We start from the raw sequence: 17,022 nt of genomic DNA, 5'->3' as shown, positions 1-17,022 counted from the left end.
CACTCACATAAAAACACATATGTATGAAAACCTAATTTTGCATGCCTATGTTATTTACGCACAAATGTATAAAAATACAAATATGAATGTAAAAATATGAATATGAATACATAAAGTTACGCATACATCTTTTTGATAGTGTTCTTACTCCATACTGTGCAGTCATGGGAAATATTGGCAAGTTGCGGGTCTTTTGATGTAGACCATTCTCATGTTTTGGTAAATAATTGTATATTTGGAAATAGTAAGGCGGTCGAACAGGATATGAGGTTTCTAAAAGTTGTTTGGTGTTTTATCTATGTAAATACTCAATTTTTATCAGACTCTTAACAGAGGCTAGCAAAAAAGCTATCGCAAGCCATATGAAACACCACCAACAAAGAACCAGTTGCTAACAATCATTCACAGCTAACAATTATTGTGGAATAAATCTTTTTAATGGACAGATTGATAGACAAATTGAGACTACAAGAATGCACGACTGGACAGAAAATGGGAAGAAAAAATTACTCAATAAACGACTCTAAATGATGATACTGGACTAGAATAGTTAATAGAAACATTACTCTCCCATGCAGATTTCTCCCGGCTTTTTGCTAGTGTTCGGAAATGTATAGGGACTGTTCTTATATAGCGCTTCTCTAGTCTCAACAACTACTCAAAGCTCTTTTACATAGTACAGAAATGTAAATGTAAATGTAAATGTGCTGTATTTATATAGCGCTTTTCCAGTCTTAACAACTGCTCAAAGCGCTTTTACATCTACAGGAAACATTCACCATTCACACACATTCATACACTGTGGCCGGGGCTGCCGTACAAGGTGCCACCTGCTCATCAGATAAACATTCACACACATTCACACTCTGATGCGCAGCATCGGGGTTCTGTGTCTTGCCCAAGGACACTTCGACAATGACTGCAGGGGTGGGGATCAAACCACCAACCTTCCAATTGGCAGGCGACCTGATCTACCACTGAGCCACAGCCACCCAAACCAATGGGCTGTTTGTTATTTTGTTGTTAAATTTAGGGTGGTAAAAAGATTTTAAAAATAAAATAAAATAACTATGTCAAAGTGACTAAAAGAATTAGATTTGCACAGTTAGGCACATTAAGGGCATTCCCACTAGAGATGTTCCGATTATGATACCAGCATCGGAAATGCCTCAGATACTGCAGAAAATGCTTTCATCTGTATCGGCAAGTACTGTAGTATAGGCACTGATCCGATACCACATAAACTATTAGAAATAGGAATCTATTTACTGGTTAGCTCCGTTAGCTTGGACACAGTTCTTCTTCGCCGCTCCTAAAATAGTTGCGCTGCTGTTTTAGAGGGGCGAAGAAGAATTGATGACCCAACGCCTCCTTAAAACAAGCTAACATCAGCGCATCATGTCAGCAGTTTGGCAGTACTTTACAGTGGATGATCCCACCGGTAAGACAGCAACATGCAACATATTCAAAGAAGCAATTTCAAGGGGTGGCACGAGTGCTGCAAATTTCAACACCAGCAACTTAATTAAACATTTGACGACGCGTCACGCTAAAGAGCTCGACGAATTTCCAAAAGCTCCTCAAGCAGCAAACTCTGAAAACTGCCTTTCAGCAACGAGATAAATTCCCCAAAGACAGTCAGAATGCAACAACGTTAACCAACAAAGTTTTGGGGTTCATTGTACTGGATTACTAACCCTTGTCTGTTGTCAAAAATGTCGGATTTCGCCGCTTAATGGAGCTTTTGAGGCCAAGGTACCATTTGCCAGGTTGTAAATATACCTCCGAAACTGCGCTAGCCAAATTATACGAGACAGTTAGGGAACACATTCTGTGTATGTTGAAAGATGTGCATGCAGTCAGCTTTACAACAGACGTTTGGCGCTCCGACGTGTGCCCTATGTCTTGCTAAGGTTAACGTCCCACTGGGTGGACAGACAGTCAACATTTACCCCTCGAAGTGCTGTGCTGCACGCCAACGAGTTCCGAGGGTCACATACTGGCACATTAACATCTCTAATTCACACCTATAGTTGGTTTGCTTTGGTCCAAATCAGTTGATGAGTTTGTAAACTTGTTTTCTCAATAACTTGGGGGGCGCGCCACACAATCAACAGCGAGCACGCAAGGTCCCCTCTCTCTGAATCTGTTTTGTGAGGAAATGTGTGATTATTTCGCAAAATAGTTATATTTATTTCTGTCTACCTGGTAGACACAACCACTGAGCTTTATGCAGATGATTGGGTAATGAGGTCAATAATATGCAAATGAGAGTATGACGTTACCCCCCCCCCACGCCACAAATTGGTTTCTAAATTGGTTCACATAGCATCCATAGACCCACAGGGTGCTTTGTTTCTTTGGCTAAATCACTCAGGACTAAAAAAAATGACAAATTGTGGGAAATCCTACTTTAAATTCCTGGTTAAACATTCATGAGTTTACATAGCATGGACCTGCAAATGAATGCACTCATGGACAACAAACAGAAACTCAAGGCTTCCTAAGGCTCAGAACTCCTCTCTTCTGTCTCTCGTATTAGCTCTGTGTGAAACCGGGAGAGCCTGTAGGTGCTTTTAGGGGTGCTTTGAGTTACATATCAGCTGTATTGCTGATAACTTTGCAATCGTTAATCGCAAGGTTAGGGGAACAATTCACATAAAGTCAACACTCTGGTCTCCCACAGTGGGCAACTTGAAATAAATACCTCTATTTCCTGAATTATCTTGTTTCTGAGAAACAAAAGAAATAACTACGGTGACCGGAGAGGGGCAAACTCACTGCAACTCAAAAAAAATAAAAAAAAATGCCAATAGACAAAACGCAAGCAAATTAGGAAAACATCTTCATCAATTTGACATCACAAGCGCAGCATTAAGCTGACGCGCTGCAAATACACACAACCAAATACCTAAACACGCTGCAAATATATAAATGATGCAAAAAGAAAAGCACACAACCCTTGAAAACAAAAGCGACAAATAAAAGCTGCATCCAGATTACACAACAGAAGTTCTCCAGGCCTCTAGGGGAAGCGCTACGTGGAACAACTAGATTTTGACACCACAGAGAGAGAGAGAGAGAGACAGATGTTATGTAATTGCTTTGTAATGTAGTGAGTTGTAAAACGATCAATAGAGTATAAAATCTAAGTGACACACCTACTGTATGTATTAAGAAAGAGAGAGAGTGGGATCGTTTTTTTTTATTTAATCTTAAATGTATATATTTTAGTTTACTCAATGAATTGTATGTATGTATTTCTTCTCACATTATTATCCTTGATGCTTTGGCAATATTGTTATTTCTGACATTCATGACAATAAAGCAATTTGAAATGAGAGAGCAAAAGAGCAAGAAAGCAAGTGAGAGAGAGAGAGCAAGCGAGCGAGAGAGAAGCTAACTAGCAGCTGCATATGTCTTCTCCTGTCACAATATAAAAAAGACACAATAATGTGCTCAATCTGACATACCTGTTGTTGGATTGAGTGTTTTTCTGGTGCATTTGTTTTTAAAGTTTGTGTTCTTTTCCTTTTGCATGTTTCTATATTTGCAGCCCATTTGTGTATTTGGTTGTGATTGTGTACATTTGAAGCCCATTTGCGTATTTGGTTTTATTGTATGTGTTTGCATTTTTTTACTTAAGTTGCAGTGCATTGGCCACTGGCGGCCACCGTAGATAACGGTATGATGAGCTACTCACAGTTATGGAATTGTTCAAAGAACTTTGCAGCTCCACTATGGATGTTCAAGTGGACACAATGAATATATTTTTTAATGAAGCTTCAATCAACTGTTTCCTATTAACACTCTCGCAGAATCCACCACAAAAAGCCTTCCTTTCATTTTCCATGATAGCACTAATTGAAATATTATCTTTTGTGCTTCACACAAATGCCCAGGCAAGCCCCAATAGGTGCACAGAGTATTCCGCAGACTAAATGCCTGCTAACCACTAACTCTGCCATCTGCTCCAAAATTACAACCATACCGCTGCACTTCTTAAGCTCCACAGCAACACCTCAAACTGTGAGAAGCCTCCCTGCTATTAATGCATGAGTGCAGGAAAAGTCTCAAGTGGCCTCCTTATCACAGTATCGATGTCAGAATTCTGGGCAAGTGATGGCGTACGACTGATGTGGGTATCTGCTACCTGCTCACCTAAATGGTATGTCTGTTTTCCTTGATTTCAAATCAGATTAAAAAAGAACATACGGAAGATTTAGGGAAGTATCAGGGCCGCCACAGGTTGATTGTAACAGCAGTGGGGAGAGGGTTTTTTGGTGAACAATAAAAGGAAGCCGTTTCCAATTCCAGACAAAAGATCTACAGGTAAGCGGATTATAATACAGCAAGCAAGGGCACTCCAAGCAGGAAAACACAAAAAGGAAGCAAAAGATTAGATCAGATAGCATGACAGACCGCTGCTTTTCTTCCGTACAGGGTTCATGTTGGGGATACCATTCAGTATTTATAGTGTAGCCATTTTGTTACTTGCTACAAAAACTCTGTTCATGATCCTCTGGCCACTCCATGTGGCTGGCTTTGGATGCTTCTTCCTTCTTGATTTTAGGGATCCTGGCCTCCGAAATACTATTTTCCGCATGATAAGCCAAGTTCTAATGTGCAGGTCCAAACTCCAACTCCCACAGTGCAAGCAGCAGCTATGGCTTCAATCAAAAACACTACAGCAGTGGCTACAGGGTGCAGTGGCCAAAACCACAGCACTAGGGTTTGATCTTCTGGGCATCTCCCAACTACTCCAACATGTGTGTGCTCTGATGAGAGAAATTTGGCTGTGCCGAAATGGGCAACAACACTCAGCGCTTATGCCTTCCTGACAAAACACAAATTAAAAAGGTTTAGAAAGTGTCCCTTATGACATGCCGGAGTACAGAATGTGTACCGTTTATCTGTCTGTGAATGGCAATACAATTTTGTCAGTTTACAAATTGAACAAATGTTTAAAGTTGACAATAATTTAGTTTATTTGATTCCTTTTAGAGGTCACAGCGTAAGACGGCTGTCTCCTCCTGCTTCTTACTTTGTCTTTCTGATTACATTTCCCTTTTTAAGCTTTACCAAAAATATAGAGCATTTTAAAACAGATCATGTTGGATTATGCAAATAAGATGCAGAAAGTGGCAATAAAATCTGTAACTGGAAGCTGCATATACTGCTTTAAAATAATGCTCCTAACAAACTGGAATAGCTTGTGAAATGCCTGGAAACATTAGCATTAGGTAATAAAAGGTCCAATATGTTATATATATTTACTGTAAAAAATTCAAAAATGGTGCCAATGCGTCATCAAATATTAACCCTCATGTTGTCCTTGGGTCAAATTGACCCATTTTCCTATATCAATGTTCTTTTTAATAACCCAAAATAATATGATTGCTTCCACACTCTTTGGCAAGTACAAATCTCTACTTTCATTTATTTTGGGGTGTCTTATTTAATTTCATAACATTTGAAAAAAACTTACAATTTTTTTTAAATAGTATTGAGTAAAAGTTAAAATACATTCCTTTAATTTTAGTCTAAATAATTCCTAATTTCTGCATTTCTAACTCAAACATCAGGTATAATTTCCTTTAAATCTGGATTGACGAGAAATTCCGAAAATAATTGTAAATCAAAAGTTAATAAGTTAGTGTTATGTAGTGTTGGAAATGTTAAAAAAGCGACCAACATTGAAAAAAAGCATTCAGTGTTGAAAAATTTAAAAACACTCATAAAAGCGTCAAAAAAAGTGTGTATTTTTAATTTTGACGGGAAGACAACATGAGAGAAACATGCTAAGTTGCTATCTTTTCTGACAACAATGCTAATGCCAGTATGTTTTATTTGGTGTTCTCCAGTACCTCTTCAACCTGAGCCTGAGCCTGCAGAGGGTGCCGCTACTGTGGAAGACGTCCTACCTTGTCCCAGTCCCCAAGAAGTCGACTCCATCTGGCCTTAAGGACTACCGCCCAGTGGCTCTCCATCCCATGTGATGAAGGTGCTGGAGAGGCTGATCTTGGCCTACCTGAGGCCGCAGGTGAGTTCTTCTCTGGACCCTCTACAGTTTGCCTACCAGCCTCGTCTGGGAGTGGACAACGCTGTCATGTATCTGCTGCAGCAAGCTCATTTGCACCTGGTGGCGGCACTGTGAGAATCACATTTATTGATTTCTCCAGTGCATTCAACACCATCCAGCCACTGCTACTTGGTGAGAAGCTGCGGCTGATGGGTGTCGGTGCGTCCGTAGTCTCCTGGATCACTGACTACCTGACAGACAGACCAGTTTGTCCGTCTGGACCGTGTTCTGTCTGATGTGGTGGTGAGTGGTACGGGGGCCCCACAGGGGACTGTGCTGTCTCCTTTTCTGTTCACCTTATACACCACAGATTTCCAGTACAACTCAGACCTACAGAACTCAGTCACCTACAGAGGTTTTTTGATGACTCTGCAGTTGTTGGGTGTATAAGGGATGGTCAGGGCACTGGTAAATGACTTTGTGGAGTGGTCTGGTAAGAATCATCTGCTGCTGAAAGTGGATAAGACCAGAGAGATGGTGATCGACTTCAGGAGGAAGGGAACGGCTCTGCTGCCCCTTTGCATCCTGGGAAGTGACGTGGACATGGTGGAGGATTACAGATACCAGGGTGTCAAAATCGACAGCAGGCTGAACTGGAAGGTCAACAGCACTGCTGTTTACAAGAAGGGGATGAGCAGACTCTATTTCCTGAGGAAGCTGAGATCCTTCAACGAGTGCAGCAGGATGTAGGCGATCTTCTACCAGTCTGTTGTGGCCAGCGCTCTGTTCTCCTCCGCCATCTGCTGGGGCAGCAGCTTCGGAGCCAGCGACACAAACTGACTGAACAAACTGATCAGGAAGGCTGGCTCTGTGATCGGCTGCAAACAGGACACTTTTGAAGCTGTGGTGGAGAGGAGGTCACTGAACAAACTGTTATCTATCAGGGATAACCCTGACCAAGCTCTCCACCCCACACTGGTCCAACAGAGGAGCAGCTTCTCTAAGAGGCTCCGACAGCTTCGATGCCGCACGGACCGCTACATAAAATCATTCATACCACAAGCAATAAAACTTTTTAACACGTGATCACTGGGTGCTAGATAAGACTTTTGGACACCACACTACTGCAGTAATGCAACCTGCACAATTGGTTTATTTACATTCATTTACATTTAGCATATTATCAAGCAGTTGCACATTTTTGTCTTCCCATCCTGTACATATTCAAATATTTCTTTTATTTTATTCATATTATTATTTCATGTATGTATATTTTTCCTAGTATTTCATTTATATTTGTGCTTTGTGACTGAGTTTGCTGCTGTAACACCATCATTTCCAATTTTTCTTGGGATCAATAAACATCTATCTATCTATCTATCTTTTCTCCTTTTGTAATTTCTGTTTGTATTTTGGCCTGTGTGTTGTTATCTACTGTCCAGTTTGACAGCCAGGCCGGGTTGCCAGATTTACCTGTAAAAACGTAACCCAGCGCACTAGAGCTGTAACGTTAGTACAGTGATGAAAGTAGCAAACAAACAAACAGCATCAACAGAGATCCATTCTACCCGACCCAAAAATAAAAAAACGTCATGTTTCAAACACTTGCGTAATCAGAGACGTAACAAACCCGGGGTATATTATTAAATATATATGATGCATTTGAAAGATGGAGACAGTTTAGAGCCCAAAAGGACGCGGAGCTGGCTAATTTCCTCCTGACGCTTCAGGGTAATTTATCATGGCTACTAGGGACAGGCATTTTATGTCATTTCAACATTCACATACTATAGCTAGCTATAGTCCCTGAGGTTACTAAAAAATTGAGACACAGCCAGTAAAGGGATCCCCACTGGTCCTCGCTAACGCCGCCATGCTAACACTGCTAACTGCTAACGTTAAAGGAGGACCAGGCCAGCGGGCCACGGCTGTTTATAACCTGTAGCCTGTTCACAGCGGCCGTAGCCGACAAAGGTGAGTTATTTTAAGCCAAGAAGGGGCTGAAGGGGGGCTGTAAATCAGGAAGAAAGGACCGTTGAATAGCAGTGTGTTTAGCAATGTTGCCGTAATTCTAAGCCAATAAAGTTTGTTCAGTTGAGTGGAGAGGACAGCAAGGTTGTTGTGTTTTTAGCGGCTCCTACAGTAATTCTAAGCCAAAAAAAGTGTGTGTCAGTTGGGCACAGAGATCCGTGTGAGCACGGGCTTCTATGACTGTCAGTATAGCTAGCATCTAACGTTAGCTACTCCGATGTGCTGTGGAGTAATGTATGGCTATGTGAGACAAGCGTTAAACGCAAACCTGGAGTCTGGGGAGGAGGGGGCAGAGGAGACGACTCTCTCCAGGATTTTTTAATTTGCACTGCAGTATCTATTAACCCTTTTATTGTCTTCACTTTTGGGACCCTCCCGCATCCCTTGGTTCAAATTGACCCGTGACTTACCTGACTATATTATAATTCATGTTCAAAATCCACTATGAAAAAGACATAAGTGTCATATCCAGATGATTTTCTGAATTGAGTCAGGATTACATTTTTGTCACAGAAAATAAGGTAAGGCTACCGATTTTAGGTGGAAAAAAATGTAACTTGTACCATTTCTGTTCCTGTAAAAATTGAACTGTGTCAAAACTGGGCAACACTAGCTGTCAGTATTACATATTGCACCTTTGAGCTCTTCTAAACTCTTCAGAAATTGGGTTCCTTTGTGTCAAAAGTCAAAAACACATTGGAAGGTATGGAAAGTCTGAGTGCCTTATGCAACCCAGCTTAACAGCTTTTGGTGTTACTGTACCCCAAAGGACAAATACTCATAAAATACATATATACATCTATAAAAAGCTGCTTAAATAGAAACAAACATTGCAGAGGTCGAGCTGTGAGTTTCTCAAGGAGGCAGCATTCCTCAGACACGACAACCTGGTGAATGGAGCCAGTCTGAAGTCACTATCCCCGCTGCTTATTAATCAGGCCTTCCTGGCACTGTCCCTCATGGCCACCAAGTCACATGAACACTTGGCTGGGACTTGGTAAACTATGTGGGGGAGGAAAAGCTTCTCAATAAGCTTAGACTTTACATTTGTGCAACTGTAGGTATTGCTACAGTGTGATGAGGGTGCACAATTTGAAAGCCATGAAGTGAAAGTGAAGCCATGTGCAAACTGAAGACTTTATTCAGCACTTTTCCATCACCTAGATTATGAAAAATAAACAAAAAACTGACTCGGATTGCATTTTTTGCCCATGACAAATTTACCTGACACTGTTTATCTGCATTTCAAATATCTACTGTATATTTGGAGTTTTCCTCTTGGAGAAAGTCTATGTGTTTGTTTCCGTCCACCCGTGGGCTTCCTGCCATGTTATACAGTAGGATTTAAGACAGTTGTAGTGGTATAAAATTATCAAATTATTTTCAAGAAATATGCATCTCTTGAGTTTTGTTGTTTTCTTTCTTTGTCTGCTGCATTGTCCATACCATGCACAATGCATCTCAGTGTTGAAAGCCTTCAGTGAAATCCCACTGCTGCAAATTGATTGTTGACCCAAACTGAGGGAGTAAATCAATTAGGCTTCCAAAACACTTTTACACAAAACTTTCTACAACCCACCAATGATTCATTTGTGAAATAAACCCGTGACAATACCAAACACAAAAATAAGAAAGCAATGCTGAATACAGGAATGGAATGCAACACTAAAATTGCTTCCCTCAATTGGAATGGAAAAGACAACGGGATACCAATAACCTCCAATTTGCCTTCTCAGAAAATAAACGGGGCATATTGTTTTCATGAAACAGGCAAAGTGGCAATTTCACATCAAAAATCAAATATAATACAGAACCCAAAATAAGGGCTCCAAATGTGAGTAAAGACCTATGTAGGTGAATAACATGAATGAAATCAGCTGCCATTGGATGGTTGGTAAAATACGGCTCAATCACTACATACTTGCATCCCCGCAACACACTTTACATTCTCTCTCTAACATAAGAACAAACATACATATATCTGATATAATATTACAAGTAAACAGGATACTTACTACACACTTTTAGAAACTAAAAGTATGTGTATGTCCCTCAAGGGGTACTTTGAAACATTAAAAAAGAATACAGAAATAAAAATGATAATATGTAATATTCCCTATTTATTTTGCCTTGTATTGTGCCAGGAGAAGACATATTTAGCTGCTAGCCATGCCGTGCTTTTATACTCCCCTAATAAAAAACAAATCTTTGTGTCCTCAGTCTAGGGATTTTTTGGAAATATTTGGTTCTTAAGTCTTCATATTTGGGACATGCACACAGGAAATGTAATTCTATTTCCATATCCTGATGGAAATGTCCACAGACACGTTCCTCTCTTGGTCTCCACACTTTTAAATGGCAACCTCTTTCAATTTCCAGCTCATAGTCATTGTTAAAATTAGTATCTCTTTTGGATTTTTTGTTTTGAGATATTCAGCAAATTGGATCACTCTTTTCAGGGATTAACAGAGAAGCTTGCGTTCTATTTTATTTGCATTTCGCCATTGTTCTTTAAACTCGTCTTTTAATTTAGTCTCAAATCTTTTGATTGAAGACTGATGATTGTGTCTGTGGCGGCTCTGAGGCTCAGTCTACCTGTCTCTCTCTCTACCTGTCTGTCTACTACTCACTGTGTCTGAGCTTTGTATGCAATGGAATTTTTATCAGCTTGGTTTAAATGCTGACAAAATGGAATTTGCCTTTTTTGGATTTGAATTTTACCGGGAAAATGCAGAGTTCTTTTCTGCATGCATTGTTTGGGCGAACTTTTAGAATAACTACAGAATTCCAATCATAATTTTTCAGTGGGAAATTTATCCCAGTTTTCAAATTCTGGTTTCAAAATTGGGCCCAAAGCTTCACTTCCAATTTCGCATTTGATTGCATACAAAGCTCTTTGAGCTTTATTGCACAGTGTGTCAATGGCCAGGTTGAAACTCTCTGATGCACTAATTTCAACCACTAAGTAATTATCTCACACACACACACACACACACACACACACACACACACACACACACACACACACACAAACACACACACACCCAGCTATTCCTTAAAGGAGCTGTGTTACTCTTATGATTATCTTGCATTGCTAGACCTTCCTCCATAGCGCTGCAAAGGAAGGTCTGACAGCATTCTGGGATGGGAGAAAAACATGCTCTGGTGTATTGGTATTTTTTTAAACCAATCACAATCATCTTGGGCATCGCTAAGCGGAGGACGGAGCCACAGTGCTGCTGCAATATAGCCTCAGGAAGGACCTTGTTGTTGAAGGACCAAGCAACAGTTTTTTTAGTCTTGCAACAGAAAGCTCAGATTGGACAGATAGTCTAGCTAGCTGTCTGTATCTACCCTGCAGAAATCTGAGGGGGCAGTTAACCATAGTCTGAGTCATAGGCTGAGGGAGAACTCTTGCTTTCCAGCCGAGAAGCTGGCTTAGTAGCAACTCATGGCCAATTTACATGAAGTTCATTTATCACATTTTTATATCATGCCACTACACAGGTTGTGATATCTACCTGCTTTTGTCAGCCATCTGCCTGATCTGCCTGTGCATTCTGCTAAGAGGCTGTATGTGGACGGTAGACGGACAAAGACCAATTTTACAGCAACAGCTCTGCCTCAGTTGCTGTGAGATCCCTACTGAGTAGCTGTAGCCCTGTGATAAGAAGAGAACACACTCTAGCAATCAACAATGATCTCAATGTCTCTAATAAAAGCCTGCATACAACAAGCACACCATGGCTCCCGAACCACCACCTCTATCCATTCGGGCTCTCTTAGCTGGTCATCCAGTAACAGCTGTTGCTCCAAATTTCCATCTAAGCAGCTATAATTCTCATCTTTGGCTGACACGGGCTGATGAAGGAAGGACAAGGGCACAATACACAGGCCTGCAAGGGTCTCGGTGTGTGCTGCATCCTGGCAACACAGCCAGCACTGTCTTCTCCCAGCCACATACAGAGAGAGAGAGGGAGGGAGGACGCCCACTTAGACAATGAGGCTGCCTCATTACCAGTGTTTATCTTAAGATGGATTAATACTCTTCTTTTCTTTGTTCTGAAAAGAACATGTGCGGGTCCTTTTGGGGAAATTCGATATTGGAATGTTTTGCTGTGTTTTTGCAACTTCTTTTCCTTCTTGCAAAACAACACAACACCCACTGATGTCAGTATTTGATTGTGTTCCACCTACTCTTCCCATGTCAGAGTCTGTTCATTTGCTTCTTATGGAAGATGATCAATTGTTAGGGTTCATAGCCTTACTAGTTTCTTAAATACTCTGCTACTTGTTGCATATTCAATCCACTGGATGGGACAGGAGCTACCCAAGCAGCTGCAGAAACGAAGGAGGTACTCTCAGTTTGTGTTGTATTAACTCCACTCCAGATGTGTACAGCTCATTCCAGGCACACATTATTTGTACTCCTTCTTTATCTTGTGTGACTCAAGTGTGTCAATTCATGATGAATGCATACAACAGCCTGTACCCGACATATTATACAGTCTAAAATGATGTTGTATTCAGTGAGAGGCACTGGTAGGCTGACCTTGACATATTCACACACATTTTCTCATTGAACATGAGAAAGCCAAGGGACAGCGTGACACTTTGCTGTACTCTGCATGATGTTGATTGTGTCCTGGAAGTTATTGCTCTAGAAAAAAAGAAAAAAAGAAAGAAGGCACAGAAAATACATCAACAGTGGGCGCCTGGTTAGCTCACCTGGTAGAGCGGCCCTTTGCTGCATGTCATTCCCCCTCTCTCGCTCTCTCCTATTTCAAGTCTAAGCTGTCCCATACAATAAAATAGAATATCCTGCCCCCCCCCCGCCCCCCAGCAGTTGTAGCCTGCGGCTCATCCCCTCCAGGTGCAGAGAGATCACTTCCAGCTCTTACTGCTGTCGACTGTCATCCACATGTACAGGGCCCGCTGCCACAGCCAGACAACTAGAGCGCTGCAGCCCAGTCGACCGCTCCTATCAATGGCTCCGGTTGTTTTGTTCTGCTCTTGTGATCTGACCCACCCGCCCCCGGTTAGCTCTGACCTGCAGACTCCTCTGCATATTTCTGTCAGTATATGAGCCAAAAAGTCTATATTTATCCCATTAACATGATGCGCACAATCTTGTTCCAATTGAGGTTATGATCAGATCCGACCACAAATAGCCTATAACAAATAAAATAGACCCCCAGTCCTGCCTGCCAAAAAAAAAAGAGCTGGACAGAGGGAAATTCTTAATAATAATAATAATAATAATAATAATAATAATAATAATGACTTACAGTGTAGGAAATGGTAACTTTGTAACAAGACTGAGGTTTGTTTCTGATAGCCAGTTGTCTTAACATTCTGTCTGTCCTCGGCTTTTTCAAAGCAAAGATGCTCTTTGCTAAGACATTCAGATAACGTTTGCAAGCATTGTATTTTTTACCACCGCTGGCCGTCGCTCTCACCAGAATAAACAAAATGCCTAAAGGCTAACATAGCAAGTGTTTTTGTTGTTTGGGTGTCTGGTTCTCTACCCCGCCAAAGATTGTTTGCAAAAGAAACCTTAGTTCAGATATATTGTCTTGACTGTATCAGACCACCGTTAAAGCGTAAAGTAATACGTAAAATGGAAAAGTGGGGGGGGTCTAGGTGTCCTCCCCCGGAACATTTTGAGCATCAAAGATTTTATTTCCTGCATTCTGACACACTTTCATGCACTAATTTACAATGGAAATACCTTTATTTAGCGTATGCAAAGATAAAAGACGAAGAAAAAAAAACATGAGCATTCAAAATTTATAAAAATTACAATGGAAAGTGGGTTGTTAAGTGTTGATGGGCATTTTTAATTGTGTATATGGAAATCCTGGAGCTTTCTTTGTGGGTTTACATCACAACATATGTGTATGTGTATAGATATATACACACACACATATACACGTACACCATGCTGCATACCTCTGCTTACCTGTAAATCTGTATTCATTCCTTATCCACCATAATTTCTTCCGCTTTGTTTATTTGTTATCTAATCAAAAATGCTCCATATTTGCCTCCTTATCTGTGCCATATTATGTTGCCCCAATGACCAGATTAGCCCATGGGAAGCATTTAAGTTCCATCTACACTTTAAAAAAAGGTCTTTAATTTTTTTGTCAGCAATACATGTTTCATGTTGTGTCCACAAAAAAACTAATTTTTTGTCCAAGGGACTGGAAACATTGTGTTGAATAAGAAAAGATGGAAGTTGGTTGTAAAGATAGCATCGTTGTTAGTAAAACTTGACATCAGTTTATTATAAAAACTTGGGAATTAGTTGGAGGGACAAATTATTTTTTATCCCTCAACTATTATTCTCACATTGACAGCACGATCCAGAAAGAGTTGTTTAAATTCAAAATAATACGTGCAACTATTTAGCTTTTTACAGTGTAATCTAATCTGAGACATCTCTGATTCTGGAAGAGATCTGCTAATATGCAAGTGACTTCAGCAGAACGTTGGTGCTGTCTGCAAAAGGGTTTGGACTTGACATGGGCGGGGAAAAGGGATTTTATTTCCAGACATTTTGAATAGTGTTGTGGCACAAAACAAACCACTATATCTCCCTGGCTGCCTGTTTCAGCAGGGATTTGTATATTTTCCAGAGCGTTGTCTGCAATGGGTTTCTTTCATTTGACACAACTTCTTGCCTGCAAAATAATGACTGTACTACTTTTCAACATAAGTAATGATATATGGTATTAAGTGGGGGTTTAAACAAGCTCTCTCTGGTGTACTAAACCACCCAGAGGGAGTCACTTGATTAATTCCTTCTCTTTCTTTCTACTGACACATCTCAAATACATAATTAGGTTGAAAAGTGCAACAAGTCTGCGCCCCAGTTTATTCAGAGCTTGATACGCTGAAGCTGTGTGCCACATAGCATCAGAGCATCATAGCAGTGTCACTCATGGGTTCACCCTCATTCAGCACAGCTGCAGATGGTATTTCATAAGAGGAATCAAACACTTAAATCAGTTTATAAAGTCAGCATACTTAAACTCTGAAACATAAATTATTGTCAAGGATTTAAACCTGTGACCTCCCCTCTACTAAGGACCAACCATGTAATCCATCTGGACCCATGTGTGGATTCAATGAACAGGCTCCCATTTTAATCAATGCAAAGTTGACATAAATGGAATTATGTATTGTATCCATTGCATGCCGCTGAATTGAATCAAATCATAAACCGTATCGTGACAGATTTAAAGATATCAGCAGATCTTGTTTGGTTGTCCAAAGAATCTACATATTGCATTGTATTAAACTTGTGATCTACACCCCAAGTGCCTACTTCCACAGAATTTTAAACATGCTTCAATATTTCAGCTCTTTATGCAAGAATCTTTTTCTTCAAGAGTTTGAACTGTGGCATATAAATCAGAAGTGAAATCAAAGGCTTAAAAAAAAGTGAGGGTCGTAGAGCTAATGAGGAGCACCCATTCATTCATTATCTTCAGTTCTTTGTCTATCCACGCAATTGATTATTATGTAACTTCAAGGGTCATTATCAATGGACATGGACATGGAGGAGGATTTAACAGCATGTATCTTTCCTTGAGTCTCAATCATATGTGGTGCTGGAGCCTGAAGAACAATAGATGTGTATAGTTAAATACAAACTATAGGGTTTACAAAAAGGTTCAGATTTAATTTAAGTACATAATTGATTTGATTTAAATACATGATTGATTTGATTTTATTGGATTTCTTTAAGCGCACCTCTATCTACCACCCATGTAGCCTACTTATTCGATTGCATTTCTAATGTCAGGTGTAAACCAGGCCAGACCGGGCTGCTTCACTGCTCTCCCTTCCAGCAGCAAAGCCCTCATGCCAGGCGGGAGAATCCATGGCTTAACTTGGAGGACCTGAGCACACAGTCAACGTGGATTAACAACTAATAGGCTACTGAATCAACTTTGCAGCAAAGACCTCCCGTCCGCGAGACGCACCGTGCACGCGTCGGGGAAAGCAGGAGCCACAGGCGCCTAAAGGAGAGACCTGCTCCTTCTTAATGGCAGGTAAATTCATACAATAAAGCCGTGTCTGGCAGAATGCTGCACAGCAACATAGGATTTTATGTGTATCGTCAGTTGCATAAACGCACAGCCAAGGTACAACTATCCTAATAGGACTGCTGACAGTGATCCTAGCAGGGTACAAACTTTCAGAGAAAATGCTGCAGCCTCAAATAGCCGAACTGGTATAAAAATATATGATCAAAACTACTATTTGTATACTTAGAGAGTCAAGCCACGGGCACCAAGACAGCTGAACTGCACTTCACTAATCGCTTAATTTAAACTGCGGCTTAGATGACAAGCACCCTGATGCCAAAGGCGCAAAGACTGTCCCCGAGACTCTCTCACACACACACACACCCAAAGGACACATTGCAATCCATCCCGTCCACACAGAGTCGGAGACAGCGATAACAAGTGTTCCAAGCATGACATAAGCCATCACTTACCTTGCTCCATCAGCAGGACGGTCATCCCGACCAGCATTGCCCAGTACAGAGGATTATTCATGTCTATCGATCTGTTGTTTGTCTGCTGTGTGAATGATGCAGTCTGGCGGGGGGTGAAAATAGCCTGTGAGTCTGTGAAAATCCCGAAAAGTGCTTTTCCTCAGGTCTTCGGTCCTCCTGTGTGACTGGAAAGCATCCACCAACGCAGCGCTCAACAAAGTCCCTCCTTCAGCTGAGAGGTTATTGGCAGCCGTGCTGGGGGTGTGGGGCTGAGGGTGCTAGCGTTGATGAAAACAACCACATCCGGTTTAGTTTAATACAACTAAAGGGAATTTACTGGTTCAGATGTTCCCGCTATACGCGAGTAGCAATGGGACTTTTATTTTGTAGAGAAAATAGACTTACTTCCGGTCATGAGCAGATTGTATGTAGCGGGCTTGAAGGAGCTGTTAGTGGC

General features: G+C 40.9%; 1 protein-coding gene across 1 annotated transcript in view; it reads right to left on the bottom strand.

Annotated features, from left to right (window-relative positions):
* ntm (neurotrimin) overlaps nt 1–16,804 on the bottom strand; it is a 502,481-nt gene extending 485,677 nt beyond the window's left edge. The window contains exon 1 of the mRNA XM_034889544.1: nt 16,566–16,804. Within this exon, the coding sequence (XP_034745435.1) occupies nt 16,566–16,626 (61 nt within the window). The 5' untranslated portion in view covers nt 16,627–16,804. The remainder of the gene's footprint in view (nt 1–16,565) is intronic.
* Between the last annotated feature and the right edge of the window lie 218 nt (nt 16,805–17,022).

This window comes from Etheostoma cragini, chromosome 13 (assembly GCF_013103735.1).
Source record: "Etheostoma cragini isolate CJK2018 chromosome 13, CSU_Ecrag_1.0, whole genome shotgun sequence".
Taxonomy (NCBI): domain Eukaryota; kingdom Metazoa; phylum Chordata; class Actinopteri; order Perciformes; family Percidae; genus Etheostoma; species Etheostoma cragini.
The sequence above is the reverse complement of the archived record's forward strand: the minus strand, read 5'-3'. Positions and strand labels throughout refer to the sequence as shown.